Source organism: Tenrec ecaudatus, chromosome 4 (assembly GCF_050624435.1).
Source record: "Tenrec ecaudatus isolate mTenEca1 chromosome 4, mTenEca1.hap1, whole genome shotgun sequence".
Taxonomy (NCBI): domain Eukaryota; kingdom Metazoa; phylum Chordata; class Mammalia; order Afrosoricida; family Tenrecidae; genus Tenrec; species Tenrec ecaudatus.
The window spans coordinates 93036433-93060482 of NC_134533.1; the positions used below are offsets into that span (position 1 = coordinate 93036433).

Sequence of the window (24050 nt, forward strand, 5' to 3'; positions counted from 1 at the left end):
GCAATGTTGCTCATTCTAATGTGGTGAATAGTATCATCCAACATGCAACCATCACTTCCTGTCCAGAGGAAGGAGGACAACAAAATTCAAGAGGCTCGCCAATACTTAGACCAATGGACTATGAGAACATTTGGTCCAATGGACGAATGGGCCAAGCAAACACCAGTCTCCACAAGGCTGAGAGCACAGGAACTAGATGGTGCACAGGTACCGCCCTCTTCAAGTGAGGGCAATGGGAGGAAATGTTGGTCAGCCTCATCATCTTGGGAGAGCAGATTGATTCCTACCAGGCTGAATTTTCGCAATTTCAGAAAAGCATTCATCTTTTAGAGTTCGGTTTCCAAGGCTAACTACAGTAATCGTTTCTCTCGAGGTGTGCCTAGCGCCGCATTCCATGTATAACCCCGCCGCCAGGGTTCAACATGAAAGAAGGTACCCTTGTCAAAAGCAAGTGATGCACCTGGATTCTTAATGTGTAAAATGACCGAATCTTCCCTTCTTTTCAAAAAATCTAGTAGTATCGCCACTCAAGTCGCTTTAGAACGAGGTCCTAAATAACCTGTTTATTCAATTCTTCCCCAAAATACCTTCCACTTATCATCCCTTAATTATTAACTACTTTCTGACGACTTGCCCCCCTTCCCAGCCCCCACTCCACCCCCGCTGGCCCACCCAAGGAAAAATTTCATAAAAACAGTCTAAAAAATTTGGCCTCGGCTACTTTTCTCAAATTTGTATTAGGGCATCATACTGTGAGATAAGGGTTAAAACAACGAAACAACTTATGGTAGATTGGACAATATTACCCCTAATACCTGCAAATGTGCTTTCTCCTATGTAGAGATTTTAAAGGTTTGATTAATTATGAGTCTCAGACAGGAAGATCATCCTGGCTCATCTAGGTGGGTCTAATGATGTTAAAAGCAGTGTCCTCATAAACATAAAGAGGAAGAAGCCATAACCGGAGAAACATGGACAGTGGGAGCCGAGATTTGAAACGTTACCTTTTAGCTCTGAAGATGGAGGAAAGGGCCACGAGCCAAGGAACCCAAGGACCACGGCCCAAAGCGACGTGGCTTGATGCTTCCCCCGAGCTTCCATAAGGTACAAGTCCTCACAGCACGGTGAAACGGACTTGGGGCATAATGGTGTCAAAAGTGTAAGACAATTCATTTGCCTTGTTTTAACTCACTAAGTTTGTGTTAATGAAGGCACTAATACCCAGTTTTTTGACAAGTTTTTATTGTGAAATATTAGATTTAGAAAAAAAAGTACAAAATGTCAACAATCAGATGTATACAAGTACAGTATTTCAATAGTCTATACATGTGAACAGATTACCAGGTTCACTGCAGAATGCATATTTAGACCAATAAATCTAAAAAGGATTGCAATATTCACAAGCTATTGATTCATAAATAACCTGACCCAAAATGGTCCTTTCACTGATAAATGCTAATAGCTGAAAACAAGCTAAAAACACAATACAGCACACCATAATATCTCCTTACATATCCACATTTAAAAGATTATCAGCTCATTGTGTCAATACACTACAGATCCAGGACCGAGACACAGTTACTAGTTTATACAATTTCAAGACTTAAGTTATAAAATAAGATCATGGAATAAAGATAGGGCATTTAATTAGGACTGAATATGGTGAAGCATCTGAGAGGTTTTAGCCTTGGGCTTTACAGAGTTTATTTAGACGGATGGATCCTTTGTGACGTTCTAAAAAGGGAGTGGGGACAGACTGACTTTCGTAGCAGTGTCTTTAAGAAGAACTAGCACGCAGTGTATGTTAAAACCACAGTGACCACTGTGAACTGACAAGTGTCATGAAACCAGAACAGATACTATTATCAATAGTAAAGAAAAGTAACAACTAGCTTGAATGTAGGAAGTCCTCAAACATTTAAATCTATGTTATGGAAGCATCCTTGATATCATGGTTGAGAATACTAAATTTAAGATCATTACACACAAACTTCATAAAAATAAAGTAGTTAACTTTTCAAAGTCTGACTGAGTCAACCTTTTGCTGCTGCTAGAAATTATGCCAAGTTAAGTATCTTCAAACTGGACAAACACGTGGTATAATTTTATCACGAGTAACTATAATGGACAACATCTGTAAATGGAGGCGCTGAGGATGTTCCGTGGAGCTGCCAGACTGGGAAGAAAGGCCTGGTCATGTGCTTCCAAAGTATCAACTAAGGAAACCCCACAGATCCCACCAGTCTGACACGGGTCAGCAGAGTCAAGGGCAGCTAACACCAGTGTAGGAGTAAAGAATTGTTACAATCTTCATGTGTTCTTAGGAAACACAATCTTTGACAGACATTCATAATCAGTGCTTATTTATAACTACGATTTTCAAAATGAACCAATTTAATAGCTTTCCCTAAGTTCCTACATGGGGGGAAAAAAATCACTCTGCATAGATGCTTTCAGAAATTGAACTAAAGTCTGAACTGATCAAGTTCTTACTTTTAAATTACTCAAGTAATTAATTTCAGGCTGTAAACCACTGGATCAGAAATATAATTTAGTAACTTCACTACCCATCTCGCCCTTGTGTAACCTTTTATAGATAGCTCTGAAGATGCCAAGACAGTTTCCTTATAAATAGTGCCCAAATTTTATAGAAAATTCCAATTTATTCAAAGTAAAATCACCTATTAGATGGAAAAGTTATACAAATTAAGGAGTGTACATAAATATTAACTTAGATAACCACAGATATATGGAAAGGAGAAAAGATCAGTGTAGAAACATTATAAAATTTATAAAAGCAAAATATGTAACTCATATAGTATGAACATGAAGCCATGTAACATAAAAAATAAAATTACCAAAAGTGATTTAATATTAAATCTTTGGGGAAGTATTTTGACATAATCCAATGACCAATAGCTTCCCCTATCACATAGAAATAAACCACAAAATCATCTAAAATCTATATGTATTATCAGTTAGTTCTTAATGTACCTTTTACTAGCAACTTTGATTTTCTCTTGAAATAGGCTTCTGTACATATGCATTTATATACAAACATTTATTAAACATGATTTTAAAACAAACTTTATATACAAAAGATCAGCATTCCTATAAATAAAAACATTAGGTGGCAAAAAGGCACTTGTAAGTAAAAATCTACAGTTTTTACAAACCAAAAACACATTTTACCGTGATACTGTACAATAAAATTGTCCTATGCCAATAATGAAAATACGAAGTTACTAACTAATGTTAATGATGTAATTTTTGAAAACATATTTACATATACTCTGAAGTTTAATAAAAGCACCGTGATTCTTTCCTAAGTTCATGTTGATGCAAAGTAAAAACACAATTACCCCCCCAAACCAGTGTTCACCGTTTTCCTTAAAATCTTTGCATTTCTAAATTGAAAATTGTTTATCTGAAGTTAGCATCGTGTAAAAATAAAACAAAACAAATAAAACCCCCAAACTCCCTGCTACTTTGACGTTTTCAAACCATATCTACTCTATTATTGCATGTTGTGTTTTCATTAAGAGCACTACCCATGCACTCCTGTACAACTGTTCAATACTATTGCTGGCAAAAAAGTTCCTGGGTATCAAATCATTAAAAAGTTACTCCAAACCAGTTGAAGTTTTATTTGAATTCTTTGACAACTTAAAAAACGCTGCATCTCGGTTACAAAAGTGAATAGGAAACACGCCAAACCATTTGGTGTGCAAAAATAATGTTCACCGCACCGGATTTAAGGGCTGCACTGAGTTTCTTTTCCAAAGGGGCGTGTGGGTAGCGACACTAACTGAATGAGTACTCCCTCAAGGAGAGGTCAGTATACTTCCGCTTCTGTCAAACTTTTTACCCTTTGACAATGCTGCAACCTGCTTGAGCAGCTCTCTGTTTTTGGCCTGTGGGAAACAAAAACATTTAATGTATTTTTAAAAAGTGTAGTATCCTTATTAAGACTTATGCTGACTACTGAACTCTGCTCTTTTCCTGTATCTATAAAATGATGTCAGTGGAACAATAATCACATGGAAAGTGGTCTATTTAAGTTCATCTCTCTTCAAGTTGAATCGGCGGAAGAAAGATCCTTGATAGGTTTTATCGGCCTACTTTGTAGTTATCTAAGGATACAATTGCTTAAGAAAATATCACTTGAAAACGAATTCATTTAAAGAGGGTCCTCATTTAAGAAAAGGGTTGGGCTTTATCTTACCATCAAACCAACAAAAAACAATTACTGCTATTTAAAAAAGCAATGTTTTATAATAAAAAATGAATCAAGGACTGACTTGGAAGGAATATTTTCCAATAAACCGCATGGTGTTGCTCATATGTTTACCTTTCTATAGTATAATCATAAAAGGTCAGGTGTTTTGGCAAAAACATTCAAAGCTTTTTTAAAAAATCCCTTTGCCAAACAGATTCAGCAGCAATCAAGTGATGTCCTTTCGAAGTCTGCTCCTAAGGTTAGTTTCCTTTCACGGTGCTCGCTCCTTCGGCGCTGACTTTGTATGGTTTGCACAGCTACACGGCAATGTTTGCCAGGTCAGGAAAGCCTGATCATTTGGGGGTAAAGATTTTAAATCCAACCTGCCAATGGTCTAAACTGAAGTTGCACTTCAATATTAAATATTCTATCAATCGTTGACAAAGAAACTGCCATTGAGCAAGTGAGCTTCAGTGAGCACTTTCATATTTAGAGAGCCACTGCCTTTCTTATGCAGCCTCTTACCTGTGGGAACTTGGACAACAAGGATTCCCAGTGTACAAACGATCAACTACTTTGAAAGTTTAAAGCCAAATGAGAGGGAGCTTTGAAAACCATCTTGAACTTGAATGCTGTCTTAAATGTAACAATTGAAAAAAAATGCTCTGGCTTACGGTTGAAAGTCATTTTTGTTTCATGGTCTCAACATTTCTTAACCTCAGTGTCATCTTCTCTCTAGCCAAGCCTGCCTTAGACCTCGTGTAGCAGTCTCTTGAAATACGATGTTTAGGAAATGTGTTAAAGTTAGAAAGTTTTAAGGAACACCTTCAAAAAGTTTCTGAAAATTTTCAGGTTTTGTGCTTCTAGCCTCTTCTCCAATGCAACTTTCTCCAATTTAATGCCGATGGCCATCAAATTGCAAATATTCTCAATGTTATGTATTTATCAAATAGCCTTTTCTTTTTGGCAGCATGATTGACAAGGTTCTAGATATAGTTTCGTTAATGAAGACTTCCAATTTCCAAAACCAGTGTTTTAAAAAAAATTTCAAACTGACCTGTCTCAGAAAATGGTTGGGCAAATCAGTGAGACTGTCTGATGTTAGCGATAAGCTGATAAGTCCTATAAGTCCTAGTCAATGTGGGAGTTCCCCTTTTGTAACCTAACAGCCTATCATCTAATTATAACAAACAATAGACTCTCTGACAAAAGACAGAAAACATTAGAAGCCAAAAATCTAAAGACAATTTAATGAATGACATTAAAAAAAATAATTTTTCAGATTTGCTTAAAAGTGACTACGACAGGTCTGTAAGTTATACTGATAAGAAAATGTTTATATTGACATATCAAATTATTTAAAAGTGAAATCTTCAAATTATTTTCTCAATCAAGAAATAAATCATAAAAAGCTAAATTAAAAAAATTCATATTCTAAATGTGAAATGTAAGTACTCAAGCATTAGGTCTTGAAAGCAGTTTCTATTATGTTGGACACTTCCACCAATCCTCAATTTGCATATTTTAGTGTTTTAATCAATCACATAATATTTACTTATTTATAAATCATGTAAGAAAAAAGTATTTATGAAAAACAAACATGCTATCAGTTGTCAAATGAACACAAATCCAAATGCTTTACTCTAATGTGAATACATTAGAATTGAATTTCATAAAGAATATATAGTTTCATAAAATTAGGATATTTTGTCAGCTCCCCCTTCTGAAAAAAAATCAATAATATGATTTATGAACTCTTTTAAGAAAGTAAAAAATTGGTTAGAAATGCTGGCACGAAGGGAAGATGATTTGGATCAAGAGTTATATCAACCCTGCTTGGAAACCCAGCTCCGTAACTTGTCTCAGTGGTAAAACTAACACCGAGTCACATGCCTCCCACTAATGTTTAGGACTTTGTTAAGAAGTAAAGCACAATAGCTGGTGTGCACGGCAGACTTAGCTGTTAGTTCCCTCTCCGTTATATCCAGTCACCTACTAAACAAAAGCTAACATTTTTATTTGAGCTTCTTTGTATTTCACATCATTTGGAGGATGGTTGTTGCTTTTTTGTTTTGGGACTTTAAACAATTTTTGTTGTGATGCTCAGTACTTAATAGGCTTGGTGATTAAAAATGCTTCCACACTAATGTGAGCAAGGTAAGCTTCTTGTTACAGCCTTGGAAACCCTTAAACACATGTAACTAACTCCTTTTCTGGCCTTAGTCAAGAATCTTATTAGCACCCACCACCCACAAGCAACACGCATTGCCAGCACGATGATTCCAACTCAGTGACCCTATAGGACAAGGTGAATTAATGGCTCCCTGGGGTTCCTAGAGCTCTAACTACTAGAAGAAGATTTTAAGTGACAAGCTCATTTATTTCCTGTGGAGCAACAGATAGATTTGAACTGTTAACCTTGGAGTTTGCAGCCCCACACATAACCCACTATGCCACCAGGTCTGCTTTCTTACGAGTACAGTGCTGGTTCAAGGGGATGGAGATAAGGAAGGCACCTTAGTATCAGTGATGAATGGCTTCAGTAACAACCCAAAAGATACAGAAAAGTAGTCTAATAATAAGGATAAACCAGATAAAAATCAGTGATATGTAAAGTATGAGTCAGAGTCAAAAGACGTAGACTAGCGTACACCACATACACACATCCCCAACAAACAGCCTGGTGTCGAGGTGATTCAACTCACAATGACCCTACAGGACAGAGTTCTTCTCCACAGGGTTTCCAGGGCTGTAACCTTTAGAGGCAGACTGCCTCACTTATCTCCACTAGAAAGGCCAGTGGGTTCAAACTGCAGCCCTCCCATTTCTAAGACAAGTGCTTACCCACTAGACTACCAGAGACGTCTACTTATTAATTGTATGGCCACAGTTTTTCATGGTGAAAATGTCATACTTGTATAGAAATATTAGTTACTCTTTCAGCTACCAATCAAAAGAGATGGACTTAAGACACCAATCAGGATATGATGCCAGGGGTTTCGTTCTTACAACGATGTTAAAAAACCACAAAACAAAAAACCCACACTTCTTTTTTGAACAGCGGTACGTATCACATATAAATCTTATTTACAGTACTGCTAGCAGTTGTTCTTTATCTCAGTCTGAATTTACTCCAGAATTTTTGTGACATCTTGTTAAATCAGCGATCCCCTTTTGAAATGTTTTGTTCTAAGGAATTCTGCCTGAGTGACGACTATCATTCATTCACAAAGTACCCGAATGCCTCCAATGTGCCACCTTCTACACAATTTTTCTCTAAAATATTCTTTGGATGGACATTAAGGTCAGGCTTAAGAGTTGGGAAAACTACACTTCTAATTTCAAAGGTTTCCTACATTGACTTTTCAATCTTATTAATTTTAAGCTACTTGAAAAGATGTAGCAAGAGCACAAAACCAAAACATAATAATAGCAAGATTCCCTGGGGCTAAAAAAACAGGTCAGTATTAATCTTTTCTTCCCAAGCTGCTCCCTCTAATCAGTCAGTTGCCTAAGTACTGGCATCATCTGTACCTTTAAGACTTAAACGTAACCTTAAAAACACCTCTCTTTGGAGTAATTCTACAGTTTTAAAATGTGTCAATGGAACATGTAATTAATTTAGTGTAGTCAGATTTCTAGATTCCTGACCACGGGTGAGGAATGCTTCAGTGAGATGGATGCCCACTCCCTCTGCTAGTCAGATGTCAAACCTCTCTGTTACTGTGGGGACTTGTTGCTTTATCACAGATCACAGTGCTCTTTGTGTTTAATCCTGTTTATTGGGTCACTAGATGCTTCCTGCCATGACCAACTGCAGCACCATATTTGGCACTTTGCAAATCACATGACCGGGGCTAACAAGCATTCACACCTTGAATCAGGAACGAATTATACATTTCCTAACCTAAAAGTCACTGAGTATTGGCAAGTGTTGGTATACCCATGTCCTTCCCATGTCTGGGGGAAATAGGAAGAATAACTATACAGAGAGTGCATTAGCCAAGTGCTCAACTGTGAACAAAATGGTCACAGGTTCAAACCCACCACCAGGCACTGAGGGAGAGAGGCCTGGCAGTCTGTGTCTATAAAATCACCCTTTTAGAAGCCTGAAAAGGCAGTTCTACATTGTCCTACTGGGTGGCTAAGAATCAAAATTAAACAATGACAATGGATTTGACTTGAGCTTTTGTTTTCATAAATCTAATTTTAAATTTTGTACTTCGGGTTCTATGACCAATTCAACATAATCTGATAATATCCTCCTCTATAAAAACCCAGTTTGAGATTTAGGGCCGAGTTTCCAAGATTGCTGCACCGAATCACACTTTTTAATGGCACCAGGCGCTAACAACAACTCCAATGTCAAATTCGAAGCTGACAATGTATTAAATACTAATAAAAGCTCCAATTGAATATACACTCCAATACGCATACAAACCAGTCTAAGACAGTGAATGCTGTCACTTAAGTTTATTTAGACACCTTTCCTAGCAACTCAGTGTATGTAAATAATGCTACTTACCTGTAGTTGTTCCACAGTTTCTTTGTGAGCTTTTTCCATACTGTTCATCTTTGTTCTCAAATTTGACTCTTGATACTGAAAGTCTGCCTTTAGTTCAGTTAGCTGAGGGATTAAAAAAAGAAAAATAATGTCCACAAAAATAAATGAACATTTCTTCACAGTAAACCACACCCTTCATTATAAATATGTAAGATGCTCATAGCAATGTCCTGAGTTTTATTTAGAATCTGTTTTGTAAAGTGGCGAACTCCACCTACTTTATGACATACAAAAAACCCAAACCCATCACCACTGAGTCAATTCCAACTCATAGTGATCCTATAGGACGGAGCAGTAACTTTACAGAAGCAGTCTGGCATCTCTCTCCCTGAGAGTGACAGGTGGGCTGAGTGTTGATTAGTCGCTAAGCATCTAACCCCTGGGCAGTCAGGGCTCCCCAGACTTCCCGATGCAGTGAGATCATATCTGACCATCAGCAAAACTTCTGAGAAGATGGCCCTGTCTGCTTTAAACATTGAGTACCTCAATTCAAAGTAAGGTGACTGGTATGCCCATAGGAAAGCGTTAAGGGCCAATACCTTGGGATATGCTTTAAATAAAGTCTGGTCCACATTAGCAAATGTGCTTCACAAAGAAAACATTAAAACTGGTTTCAGGTTAAAATCATTTTTCCAACAAAATTTTTTTTAACATTGGGCAAGTATAAAGAGACAGTGTTTATTAAGCAATATAAACACATTATGATTTACATTCAGATGTAAGGACCTTTGACTACCCAACAGTTGTAAAACCAGAGAACAAAGCACAGATATACAGCTAGTGTGAAATGAAAAGGGAGGAGGTTCCCTTTACATTTTGGGAGGAAATCACATATAGGTAAAGAAAAGAAGTGTTTTCAGGAAGCAAACATGTCTACACAACAATTATTTCATAAATACACATGACATATACCAAAGTACAAAATCTTGCACCTTTAAACTTTTTTTAAAACTCGGTATTACACATTTTCATTCCAGAAAGTACCAAATTGACAAAAGCTGCAGACTGTTTTAAAGTGACTTTCATTACGTAAGCTTTAAAGGTTAACATGTTTGACATCGAAATAACCTGGTAGTTAGTTAGCAACCTGAAAGGGTACAACAAAAAAGAGAGACAAAGTCTTAGGGATTTACGTTTCTGAGTAAAAGTCACTGCTTTTGTCACAGTAAAAGAATAATTGAATTTTCTCTTCCTTTTTTATGTATCACAAAGGAATTCATATTTAGAAATGCCAATTTTCTACACTAAGAGTTGTTTCCAAATTGTGAACTTTCAGAAGGTAAAATTAAGTCTTATTCTTATGTCATCCTCATGACCTGGTACAGTGCCTGACTCTTGAAGTCATTCGATAGCTTTCAGTGCAACAAGTTCAGAAACGTAACTTTCAATTAACAAACATATTTAATATCACTCCTGATCTGAGACAGGAAGTTCCAATAAGTATATTTCCTTAGCACAAAATGAGCTTGCACACTTATTTACGTGCCAAAGACTACCAAAGAAGAAGTTCCTGTAACATCATTTTTTACCAATTATTTTATGTTCATTAAACAAATACAGCTATGATCCATATATCTAAGATGCTGTATCAAATTTCATTCTTAAATCCCAAGAGTCCACACAGTAGCCCATTTACATCTGTTTCAAATTAAGACATTAGGGCACTATTAATTTTTAAATTATGTTGAATAAAATCTAAGTATTACTCAGAAAAAATGACAATTCTAATGTACTTAGTTCAATTAATTCCTAGAACTAAAATTTCTAAAAAGCCTTTCTACCTATCTTCATTAGAGGATTTAGATTACAATTGGACTTTTGTAAGGTTATCTTGTAGGATGGAGGACAAACACCAACAAATTACTAAACTCTGTGTAAGGAGACCTGATGGGCTGTCAGGGAAGAGTTGGGCTACTAACCACAAGTCCAATAGTTCAAATCTACCAGGTGCTCCCCAGGAGCAAGCTCAAGCCGTCTGCTCCTAGAAAGATTTATGAAGACTCAAAAACCCTTCACAGGGTCGCTCTGAAGCAGTGTCAACTTGATGGCAGTGGTTTGGTGTTTGGGAGTCCTGGCAGGGAAGTGGTTAAGCTCTTGGCTGCTATCCGAAGGGTGGTGATTCAAACCTTCAGTCTTCTGGGGGGAAAAGTTTTGGCAGTCTGCTGTTATAAGATTTACAGCCTTGGAAATTGTATGGGGACAGGTCTACTGTGTCCTAGACGCTTCACTATGGATCACAATTGATGGCAACAAGTTTTAAAAAGAAGATCTACATTTAGCAAGCAAGAGGCAAGACAGACATCTTCCCAAGCTTCCACAAACCATGTTTTCACCTTTTTATCTTTCTCTAAAATGGTCTGGTCTCTCTGCTGTAAAAGACGCTTTAGGGACATCACTTCTTCCTTCAGCTGACTGATGAGGACAAAATTGTCTGTTCCCCCACTATCTGCTGACTGATTTAGAGAGCTACTAAAAAGAAAAAAAGAAAACACAATCAAACAATACAGCAGAGAAACTAGCGAGTGTTCAAATTGCATAAATTAGACAAGTCCACAAACATCCTTAAGGCTAATGCAAAAAAATATGTACCTGACAGAAATGGATGCAACTGGCAAATTACCTTACTAATGGCACACATTACATACACCTGCAGAAATATAATTCAGTATTAGCTTTTAGGGGGTCAATACTTCTAGTGTAAAGCAAAAGGCAGCCAATTTGTACAGTAACACGAGCAAACTCTTGGCTAATGAACAAAACCAAAATCACATATTTCAAATTTTAAAAAAGGTCAATTTAAAATAATACATCTAGTTGTGTCTCTATGAAGGATAATTAAAGAATTGTTCTCAATTTAGATGTTTTCCTCTTGCAAAACCCAAATTTATTTCCCAATAGAACCTAGTTCAGTGCCACTTTATTGCCAAAATTAAGTTTAAAAAAGTTGAAGCTTGATTATGTTTACTCTCCTAGATGATGCAAAGTCAATGTAGGAGATATGTTTCTATTCCTTTAATCATAATTGGCAATCAATGATTGTTCCACTCAGCTAAATTTTCCTAACACTAATGCAATTCATTTTTACCTATCTCCATTAGATGGCTTAGATTCCAATTTGGGCTTTTTCTTTGGAGTTTCATTCTGAATTGCTGCAGAGGATTTATGGCTGAAACCAAACAATAAGAATAATTAGAATAAAAAGGTCAGAGACTACAAATGATAAGCTAGTTATCTTCCAAATATTACTGAACATTTGATTTTCTTAAAACCTACGGAATGATTTAGTTCTTTCCTAAAATAACTAAGTTGAAGATATGTCACATTTAAAAATATTTATTTCAAAATACTTAAAAATACATATTAATGTATTTACCTTTGTTTCCACAGTCCCTGCTCTTGTTCTGGACTCAAATTGCTGATTCTGAAAAATACATAAATGATATCTAATAGCAGTATTTATCTAAAAGTGTAATTTATTAATAGTAATTTGGTCAGAAGGCACATTCAATTAAAATTTTAGACTAAGCCAATATATCTTGAATAATTCAGAATCTAATGAGATAAATTTTAATGCAATGATGACTAGTCAACCTTAGTGAAGGCAGGAGACTGACTTTTCCTTGTAATGAGACCATCTATAATTAAACGCTTGGGTATATGGGCATGAACACCGTCACAACAGTAGAAAATCTATGCCTCATTGTACAGACTGCCCTTATTACTTCATAAAGAATAGGGTGTATCTCACTTTAAAGTCAGACCTTCCTAATGATTCTAAGCAGAAATTTTCCCTGTAGAGGAACTTATATTGTCAAAATTTGTGTGAGGTTGAATCAAGAAATACACTAATTTGTTTTTTTACCCCCTATTTTCCATAAGAACCTTGAAATATAGTCAATTACTTACGGCCTGTCTAGCTATAATTCCTCATGTGATATATTTGGCTATAGTCCCATTTTGGTGGGAGTTCTCTGTTATTCTAATGGTCAGAATCGAAGTAGGGCTAAGTCTTGCTCTTAGTAGATGATGTGAATCAAGTCACATCCTTTGGTTCCTTAGGGCTGTCTTAAGACCACTAGAAGGTGTGACTTAAGACACCCTCCTCTGCTTTCTTTGGGGGTGTGGTTAGCTAACTCATTGCCCTCAAGGTATTTCAGACTCATAGCAGCCCTATCAGACAGAATACAACAAACTACTCAGGTGGGTTTGCACGATTACAAATCTTTACCGTAGTAGAAAGCCTCATCTTTCTCCTCGGATGGGCCGGTGGTTTTGAACTGCTGATGTAGTAGTTAGCAGCTCAAAGCAAAACCCACTCAAGGGCAGGCTTGAAAAGAATGGGAATTTCAGAACACTTCATTGTGTTTATGCAGATGCTGTACATGACACGGGAATACTGTATTGTTTAAAATCAAGAAAGGTGTGTATCAAGCTTTATCCTCTCACGCAGAGAAGTAGTCAGAGAAACTGGATTATATGAAGAACAATGTGACATCAGGATTTGGAGGAAGCATTAACAACTTTCCTTGTGCAGATGAGTGCGCTTACTGAAAGTAGAAGATTTGAAGTGCTTGTTGATGAGATCAAGGACTGCAGCCTTTACTATGGGTTACAAACTCAATGAGAAAGAGCCGAAATCCTCACAACTCAACCAAGAGGTAACTTCATGACGAATGTAGGAAAGATTGAAGTTGTGAAAGATTTGATCTTTCTTGGATCAACGCTCATGGAAGCAGCAGTCAAGAGATCAAAGGACGAACTCACTCACCCACCCACTCACTCTCTCAGTCTCTCTCTCACTCACTCATTCACTCTCTCACTCACTTACTCTCTCACACTCACTCACTCTCTCTCTCACTTACTCACTGTCTCACTCTCTCACATTCACTCAGTCTAACTCTCTCACACTCACGCTCAAGAAAAAAAAAAAGAGAGAGATCAAAGGTCACATTATATTAGGTAAATCTGCTAATATAAGACCTCTTTAAAAGTGTTGAAAAACAAGAATTTTACTTTGAGGACTAAGGTGCCATGACCCAAGCCATGGTATTTTCAATCACCTCACAGACATGTGCAAGTTGGGCACTGAATAAGGAAGACCGAAGAATTGACTGCTAAAGTACAATGGATTGCTAAAAGAACCAACAAACCTGTCTTGGAAAAAACAGTCAGAATGCTCCCTAACTGCAAAGATGTTGAGATTTTTGTCTCAGATACTTTGGACATGCTACCAGGCAGGACCAATGCCTGGCAAAGGGCACCATGTGTGGTAGAGGGCCCTCAACAAGAAGGACTGACACAGTAGCTACAACAATGCGCTCAAACTTAACAACTATGAAGATGATACAGAATTGGTAGTGTTTCGTTCTGTTTTACAGAATAACGAGTCAGAAATGGCACCTAAAAAGACTAATAGTGTGGGCTCAAAGACAAAACTTAGACCTACATCCAAGCTATTCCTTAGAGCTATCTCAGACAGAGAGAAATTCAGGCCTCTCAGAAGAGGACGTTATCAGATCTCTGCCTAAAGTGGTAGAGCCCTAGAACAGAAGCACAAGACACTGTGGCCCAGAAACTATGGGGCTGAGCAAGGGAAGTGCTGAGACTATGGACTATGAGGTGGACGCCAAGGGATCTCATACCCGAGAAGCCAAGGACAAGACTTGGTTGCTGGCTGAGGAGAGGTATTGCTGTGGACCAATGACTGTATCCATACTGTTTACTAACTTGTGGTAGGTAACCTATTAACTTCTCTCATAACACCCCACAATTCTGAGTATGGTCATTGCAAAAAAAAACCTATCAAAACCAGCATACAAGAGCTGTGGGAAGAGTAGCTGTCAGAGTAGGTTAAGAAGGATGGAAGGTGAAGGCATGTTTGCTCCTGCCTCTTGGCAATAGGGAAGAAGGAGGTCAGGTATGTCCTTCCATGCCGTTTAACGCAAACTCTAAAGTCCCGAGATTTTCCTTTAGTCGGTACTCTGGAGTCCTTTCAAGCTGAAAGTACTGGAAATGTCACAGTAACTGATGATACCAAAGTACACATAATATGCCTTTTAACTGAGCTGCTAACTAAGTCCAAAGCACATCAGACGTGGCTAAGACTCGAGCATTTGATTTGACCTTATACAAAACCCTACTGCCAGCAACTTAGTGATGCTGTAAGTTGTCAGACTATAAGTCTTTGTGGGCAGAAAGACTCCTCTTTCCCCCAGAGTGGATGGTGGGTTTGGACCACCGCAAGTTGTTTACATTCCCTCCACTTCAATGTCCTGATCTGTACCTACACCTGTAGTAGGAACGAACTAGACACGAAGAGTAAATGAGTAAAAGCTCTTAGAATGAGCTGGCCTAGATATACAAGGGAGCTTTTTAAAGGTTCATAAAAAAAAAAATTCCATCACTTTTAAATTCCATTTTTCCATGAACATTTTGAAGCCACACGTATATGTGCATATATCTATACATGTACATCCCCCAAACACCGCATTGCCATCAAGCTGATGCTAACTTACAGCAGGACACAGGGTAAAACTGCCTGGGACTGTGACTCTTTACTGGGAAGAACTTCCCGTCTCTCCCATGAGCAGCTGGTGGTTTTATACTGACCTTGAAGTCAGCAGCTCAACAAGTAACCACTCCACCATCAGGGCTCCTTATGGATATCCACACACGCACAAAACACACACACTGTTAACAAGTCAATTCCCACCCACAGGGACCCTGCAGGACAGAGAAGAACTGTCCACAGTGCTTCCTAACTCGTGATTATTACAGAAGCAGTGTGTAGTACCTTTCTCCCCCACCCCTACCACACACGTATAAAATTAAAACAAAAGCAAGGGCAGAACACATTCTCAAGAATGAGCTGTAAATAAACATCAAATTGGGGGACTAAAATCAACAATGCCAATGGCTGTACTTATATCAACCTGAGGTACTTTTAACTTATAGGAAGAAATGGTGACCCTACTGAGGAATTCAGCTTGAGTTGCCTTTTTGCTTTATTCACACACTTCATTATAAAACTACAAAATCATCCCGGGTCTAAGAGTACGATCCAGATCTCAAAGTGAGAACAATCACAGTAACGAGAAATGTTGGAATTTATAATCATAGCTTCTGAAGGCTGGCCACTACTGGATGCAGGTTGCTCTTAGTTCCCCTCTCCCAACACCACCATATACAAGTCAGAAAAGGTAATGCTACAAAGTCAGAGAAAACTTTAGGTGGTATTCAGAACTCTTGGACTTACGGTTTGGATGTGCTCAAAGGACTCAATCATTTTCTAAGGTTCTTTGAGTGAGTTTGGGGAACAAAAAGAAGCCTACGGCATCAAGATCAGGCCTGGAGGGTAGATGGGATAAAGTGTCTCTCCAAAATTCTCCAATAACAGCTCTGGCTATCTTCGAAGAATGAGCAGGTGCATTATCATGATGGAAAAATACTCATTAGCATAACTTTTGTGGTCCCTTTCTCACCAATGTTATTTTTCACATTCTTAAAATTTATTCCAACAAGCCTTCATGACTGCACTGACCTGGGACTTGAATGTAACTGGCCCAGCAGATCCTCTTGGAAGCCAGGTCTGACTGGACGTTTTTGGCAAGCACCCTAACGAGACTTCCACGCATATGAGTAAGAGAACCTACTGGCAGCCACTCACCCATCACAGGCTTGTCTAAACACATTCATGGGGAATAAACCACGCCTGTATAAACTAGAACTCGACTAGCAATATTTTTAACTCAACCTCGTATTAGAATATGTATATTCCTCATAATGATTTTAATCTACTAAAGATAAGACTATACAAAAAGGCTGCCTATTTAGTGGATATATTTTTACTGTTCAGTTAGTGTCTCTTGAGTACTCAAAAGGAAAATAAAAGTTAAAGTCAAAACCTTCCTTTACTTTTCAAACTTGTTACTGCCTTATAGTGAATGAGGAGGGGAGTGCGGGGTGGAGACCCAAAGCCCATTTGAAGGCCACTGGAGATCCCCCTTCTGTAAGGGGGTCAGTCAGGGTGCGATGTGGCCGTGATGGGAGGTACAGGTTTCCTCTGGTTCCTAGGTGCTTCCTTCCCCCACACTATCATGGTCCCAATTCTACCTTGCAGGTCTAGCTAGACCAGAGGATATACACTGGTACAGATAGGAACCAGAAACTCAGGGAATCCAGGGCGGATGATCCCTTCAGGACCAGTGGTGTGAGTGGTGATACTGGGAGGGGAGAGGGAGGGTGAGTCTGAAGGGGGAACCGATTATAAAGATCTACATGTGACCTCCTCCCTTGGGGACGGACAACAGAAAAGTGGATGAAGGGACACGTCCTACAGGCAAGATATGACAAAATAATAATTTATAAATTATAAAGGGTTCATGAAGGCAGGGAAAAAATTAGGAGCTGATGCCAGGGGCTTAGGTGGAGAGCAAATGTTTTCAGAATAATGAGGGCAACGAATGTACAAATGTGCTTTACATAATTGATTATGTATGGATTGTGGTAAGAATTGTATGAGCCCCTAATAAAACAATTAAAAAACCCCAAAAAACTTGTTACTGTCCATGGAATTTGATTTTTAGAAACATGCTCTAAAAAAAAATAAAGAAACATGCTGTGTTCTTTCACATCATACCAAGAGACATTTATCTTAAGGAAAGTGACATTTCAGCAGTTTTCGGAACAGGTCTGAAAAGTGGCATTTTGACTTATTTTCTTAGAGAGAAGCAAAAACAAAGTAGATTGTACATTCCTCTGCTCTTCCCCATAATCTAATACAAAAAGCAGTTGATTTCTTTTCAAATAGCAGGAGTAAGCCACTAGTTTGCTCTTGTTCACTGACATCCAGTTAATGCCAACGCATGGAGACCCATGGGCTCGGGGAAGAGCTCCTCCACGGGACATTTCAGGACTGTGAGCCCTTCTGAGCGGAGGCTGTCTTCTCAGGTGGGGGGGGGGGGGGCATTACGTATGGTACACGGTGCTGTAATGGCTACATGTTCAGCTGCAGAACAGAAAAGTCAGTGGTTCTAATGGACCCAGCGGCTCTGTAAGAGAAAGATGTGTCAATCTTCTCTTGAAAAGCTAACAGCCTAACAAGCCCCATGGAGCCCTCTCATTCCACCACATAGGGCTGCTATGAGTCGAAGTCCAAGCAACTGAGAGCACTACAACATAGCAGTCAAACGGCAAAATCACTGAAGAAAATACTATCAGCGACGCATGGAACTCAATCATCTATTATGTGCCTGCCTACATAAAATGAAATCTTGTTAATAAGACAGAACTCTATAATTACTCCCAAATACCATGATATGTTTCTAAACTGCAGTAGGGGTCCAATCGGGTTTCTCTAAATATAATTATTTTTGAACAACTACTTGCAATTTTAAAGACTCAAAGATAACCGGGAAAAAGCAGTGCATTCTTTTGAACATGAGCATCATTTCTCTGCCTTCTCCAGAGGAGTTCTCTTCCATTCTCTGCTCTTGATTTTCCCACGAAGACTAAATGGCATCCAAAAAACTCTTTATGCAAGAAGCATACTACCACTATGCAGCTTCTTCTTTTGTCCTCAAAGCTACTTACATTTTCAGGGCCTCTTCAGATTTTTTAATGTTTCTATCATGACCACAAAAGATAATGCTGAAATCTGTGTATTTCCTCTTTACTGGTTTAAATTTGCATGTGTTTTTTTCACTAAAACAAATTAATGATACTGGAAATAAAACTTTTACATAAAAATCCCAGTAATTCTTTAAACAAAGAAAGAATATCGTGGCTTTTGATAATGTAAATCAGTAAGATATCAATTAATGTTGGTATATAATTTTTTACTTTATGGAGTAATCATAATCTTATCTAGTAGTTCCTTAAATCCTATTATGGAAAATAACTAAACTCACTACTGGTGTCTAATTTTATAAACTCAGAAAGGTGGAGAAGTAGCTTTATACACTGATCGAAAAGCTTACCACGTATAATGGAAACTAGACTAGCACAGTTACTATTTGTACGAGGACAAGCCCCAACGTATGTCGTTAAGATGCCAGGGAGAATTTCCGCAAACACGCTTTCACAGTGCCACTTACTTGTGCTGGCCACTGCTGTGACGGTGGTGGTGGTGGTGGTGGTGGTGGTGGTGGTGTTTGGAATGATGCTGGTCTTTCTCGGTAAGAGAGGAAGAGGATGAATTTGAATGCGAGGACCCCAGGCTCTTCCTTTGCTCCTTTGTCTTCTGCAAAACTCTCTTGTATGATAGCGTGCAGAGCCAGCACAGTAACTTCCCATCAACCTTTTAGGAAAACAGCTGTAGTCGATCAAATGCATCCACAAATTGACTTTAAGGGAAATCGGGTAAAATTGAATGTTCAACTTCCAGCTGGATCTCATATACATACACACAAAGACTTTTGAAAAGTGGAAGCAGAATTAAAAACTTTCCTTGAACTTGGGAAATGCTTTTTAGAGGATAACATCAGCGAGGATGGTATGTGAATATCCCATTAGTTTGAAGATATTTTTTAATTTGGAGAAATATTTTTTTCTTTTAACTGGAAAGTAAGCACATACTGATGATATACACATCAAAGGAGTCTTACGTAGACACTCAACTGGATTCTAAATTACAATGTAATTGCTAAAATGGTAGTAATTTCCCACTAAAGATCACAAATTCAGAGAATGAAGGAACCTGCACGACACACATGTATGTTGGGGAAAGTGAAGACCAACAGAGGAGTGAGCTTCTGTGTTCAGTGTGTCCGCAAAAGAACTGCTGAACGAATACGTCTTACAACTAGGTTGAACGCATACAATGCTTTGGAAATTGTGGGGTGCCCCTCCCAGACCGCTCTCTTCAACATCAACTGAAACCGAGGTAGCTGACCTGCAGAGGCATGCGACACTCACATACACTCTGATTAAGCCACTGTAGGTACAGAAAAGCAAACAATGGTTTCAAATTTGAGGCCAAAGTCAAAAGGTACGTGCCATATCCAGTAGTGTTTCACACTAACAACTTCAGGGATCAGCAAAAGAGTAACTAAAATAACTATTTAATTTCCTGAAACAGCCGGAGATCACCCCAAAGTCCAGAATTTTAAATCACAGTGATTCCAACTGATCAACCTACATGCCACAAAAAAGGAGAAAATGTCGTATTCCTGCACTTTGATCTCTGCGTTCAAAGATCCAAGGGTAGAGCATCTCTCAGCAGCATTGTTATTACAATAATCCCCAACTAGTTTGGTGTTTTATTTGGTTTCCAGATGTCAAGCCAAACGACATACCTTTCTTCTTCCTTCTTCCTTCCGATCGAAAGCGCATTGTTGCTTGCACTGTTCACAAGTCTGAGGTGGTCCATATTTTTTTTCTGAATTTGTACAACGCTGACACTTGGTGCCAATAAATGCTGCAATTATGTTACAGTACTGACAAGGTTTGGGCTGAAAAACAAATAAAAATTTATCTTAAATATGCATTTAGAAAGACTAGAAATATGCTGCACACAACACACAAGTCTTGCCAAGTCTGTTTTTCTATCATATTCAAGCGCATTTACCATGTGTGTATTCATTCATGTATTTGTTCATTCAACCATACTCCACTGGAATTTTTAAAATAAGATCATGAGACTTTTATGATTTCACATTTAATAAAATACAAAAACAGGTTATGAAGAATGAAAATAAAAGGTACACACACAAGCTTCATATATTCAGAATTTGGGAGAATGAATTATCACTAACATCCTTGCTACCTTATTACAGTATTAATTTTAAAAGGCATATATTAACTTTTCACTAGGCACAGGTAAGGATGGGACGAGGAATATAAACTATAGGTGAATTTTCAATTTACGTAAAAGACCCAAACAGGATTTTATAGAGCCCTAAAACTAGAATTCTTATCAGTAATCCTTGCAATGCACACGTAGAAACTGAAGACAATTGACTAGAACAGTGGCATGAAGTTTGCAAATAAACATTTGAATTATGCTACTTATTAAATTCTTAAAAAGAGAAGTCTGGGAAAACTATGGAAAACTGAGTTCTCCACATTCAAGAATTTGCTGTATTTGACTCTTTTAAGAGAAGAATGATTTCATAAATTTCAAAATAAAATTCAACATACATAAAATACATATCGGAGTTCCATTGTTAAATTTGGAACACCTCCCCAATCACACTACAGTTCCATGTTATTTTTGACACATTAAAATGATTAAGAACACAGCAACACATTTTTAAAAGGAAGATCTTTGTGAAAAACAAATTGACTGTTACATAAACATACTTACTGTGCCAAACTGCTTCACATTTTGAGCACACTTCTTACATATTGTGTGAGTTTTGCTGAAAAGAAAAGTATATAAATGCTCAAATGTATATGGCTTTCTGAAGTAACAGCATGATGATGAGCTAAAGTAAAGGGATGAGTCAAAAGATTTACAGTACTTAAAAGGATTTAACAGGGACCAAGATTTTTTTTTAAACTACAAAGAAATCTTGCTAGGGTTCTATGATCCAAATTTACTTCCCTCCCAAATGTTAATTTAAGATAAATGATTTTATATTTAGTGTGTATTTCTCATAAAGACAGAAAGCAGTGTTTCTTATCTTACCTCAATGTTTACCTAGGTCCAAAATCTTCACACAGAAAGCTTTACGTATCAGTACCCTCTTAACTTGGACCATCTTCAGCGTAACGAATGTCTATACCTACTTATAGGAACTCTGTTGGTGTCGTGGTTATGTTTTGAGCTGCCAACTGCAAGGTCAGTAGTTCGAAACCACCAGCTGCTCCAAGAGAGAAAGATAAGGCTTTCTACTCCTGTAAAGAATTACAGTCTTGGAAACTCACATGGGGCAGTCCTACCCTGTCCTACATGGTCACTATGCATTGGCACGGACTAAATGGCAGTAAATTTGTGGTTTTATACTTACTAATAGTTATTTTCTCTTCTTTGGGTTACTTTCTTGCGTGGTTTCTCTAAGTCAGTGGTTCTCAATCCTCCTAAGGCTCCGACCCTTTAATGTAGTTCCTCAGGTTGTGGTGACCACCAACCATAAAATTATTTTCGTTGCTACTTCGTAACTGTAATTTTGCTACTGTTATGAATCAGGACACCCCTGTGAAAGGGCCGTTTGACCCCTAAGGAGTTGCGACCCACAAGTTGAGAACCACTACTTTAGACCTTTCTTCAGATTCACATTAGTAGTAATGTTTTACCAATTTTTAATAAAATGTTTCTAAAATAATTTAATAGCAGTTGTTTAAATTTGTTAGCAGGGCTGTATATTTCCATCAGGTAATTTACCCTGTATTTCTTCATGTACAAATAAGCAGTTTGTGTATGTGTGTGTGAACATTCTCCAAAGGATTTCCAACCTTAATTTGCAAAGTGAAACCATCTAAAAAATAATTTATTACAACTAGGCGACTGCCAACCCCAAGTGTTTAAAGACAATGCTTGGTCTTTGACAATCAAAAACTGTTCAACAAAAATGATTCACAATCAACAAACCTCTCTTGCTGAAATTCTGATCTGCAGTAAGTACATTTTACAATAGGGTGTGCGATCCGACATTCCTGCAATGAAACAATACATTCATCAGTACATCAGTCAATACGTGGCTTAAAGTCTCAAATCTTACTCTTGGGTGGGAAATCATTGCATAGCCTAGTTAGATGTTGAAAACATCAACACAACCTGTGTCCTGACGTGGACAAATGAATGATCAATCATGGAGGTGGCCAAGTACAGTATAATTTCTTAGGGAAGGCATAGGTGTCTTTGTTTCTATTAGATGTGGGTATGCTCCAAATAAATTACAAAAGCTGTCGGGGCCGATCTCAAGGACGGGTTAAATACGAAACTACTTATTATTTTGCACCGTTGCTCACAGACAGCATCCCGGCTTTATGGGATGGAAGGTGCTCCAAATCAGAGCATTCTGTGCCCAAGCCAGTCGCTTCGCTTTCCTGAACAGGGGAGGAGGATGCCATCAGCTTTGCGGCTTCGGGTTCCTAGCAAGAAAGTGCAAAAGCCGTCCCCTGCCTCCTGGTGGAAGGAGAGGACAGATCAGGTAGAAAATCGAGATGAAAACATCTCCACCCCAGGGTCTCTGCGGCATAGACAGGTGGCTGCTTCACTGGGACCCTTCCGAGACCCCCGTCCTGGGCCTCTCAGAAGAGGGCAAGATGCGTATCCCTCTGTAAGGACCTGCTCCCCCTAATCACTAGGCCCCTGGGTCTAAAGGGGTCCCCGACCGGGGAAAGGCTCCAGATCCCCACATCCCCGAGGAGCCGGCAGAGAGCGAGGCTGCAGTGCAGCGGGGCCCCGGCCCCGCGGGGTCCGGCCGAGGAAACCCCGCCCGTCGGCCCGCCCGCCCGCGCCCAGCGCCCACGGACCTTGCAGAGCTGCTGCCCCTGGGAGAGCTCCTCGAAGGGATAGCGCTGGGTGCACTTGGTGCAGGCGTACAGGGCCGAGGCCGCCATCCTGCTCGTCAGGCGCCGCCGCCGCCGCCCGCTGCGAGGCGGAGTCCCACGGAAGACTCAGGCACGGCCGCCACCGCCGCCGCCTGGGCCACAAGCCCCTCCTCCCCCCTCCCCGCGCCGCGCGCCCACCAGGGCCTCTTCGGGAGAGCCCGCGGGCCGGCGAGCGACGCCGTCGTCTCCCTCCGCCTCTACTTCCGCCCCCAGCCCTCCCGGCGACGCCGTCCCCGCCGCTCCCGCCTAGGCCCGATAGCGGCGGAGGGAGACGAAACGGAGAGTTGAGGCAATCTAGCTGTGCGGCCGCGGCGGATCCGCTTCCTTCTCCGCCTTCCTTCCCCGCCCCTGATTGGCCACGGGAGCTCTTGCGTCATTCGGTCGCCCCTCCCAACCCTTCACCCCAGCGACGCCGGGAGCTCCTACAAAGGGAGGAAGTGGTTGGCCAATGAGAGCGCCACGCTCGCGGCGCGCGAAATCGCCTTTAAACCCGCTCCGCCCAAAGGCCCGGGTCGCAGCGCTTTCTAGCAGCCAGTCCTCGGTTGGGGTGGGAGCCTCGCAATCTGATTGGGCAGAGGTTCGCGAAATGTTTCCCTTCGGTAGCGACGCTTCCTTTCCCTTGATTCCGATTGGATCAAATCATTAAGCCCCTCCTAATCCTATTTGTTATTCGCCAAAAGGTAAGCACTTCGATACCTGGAGAGGCGTCCCCCAAGTCCATTTAAGTTTACGCTCTCTCCCGCCTGTAGCCCCCCCAGGCACTGCGGGAAG

General features: G+C 39.4%; 1 protein-coding gene across 2 annotated transcripts; it reads right to left on the bottom strand.

The window, feature by feature from the left end:
* Positions 1-1252: 1252 nt before the first annotated feature.
* FAM76B (family with sequence similarity 76 member B) lies at positions 1253-23388 on the bottom strand. 2 transcript variants are annotated; one of them, XM_075546479.1, is made up of 10 exons: positions 23202-23388; positions 22315-22379; positions 21088-21142; positions 20078-20233; positions 18878-19080; positions 12157-12204; positions 11869-11949; positions 11117-11249; positions 8745-8846; positions 1253-3914 (listed from the first exon to the last, which is right to left on the bottom strand). In XM_075546479.1, the coding sequence occupies exons 1-10, from the start codon at positions 23286-23288 to the stop codon at positions 3825-3827; spliced, it is 1020 nt and encodes a 339-aa protein (XP_075402594.1). In that variant the 5' UTR covers positions 23289-23388; the 3' UTR covers positions 1253-3824. The 2 variants fall into 2 exon arrangements, with proteins under 2 accessions (XP_075402594.1, XP_075402593.1); XM_075546478.1 differs by having other exon boundaries at positions 1254-3914; positions 11117-11252; positions 23202-23386.
* Between the last annotated feature and the right edge of the window lie 662 nt (positions 23389-24050).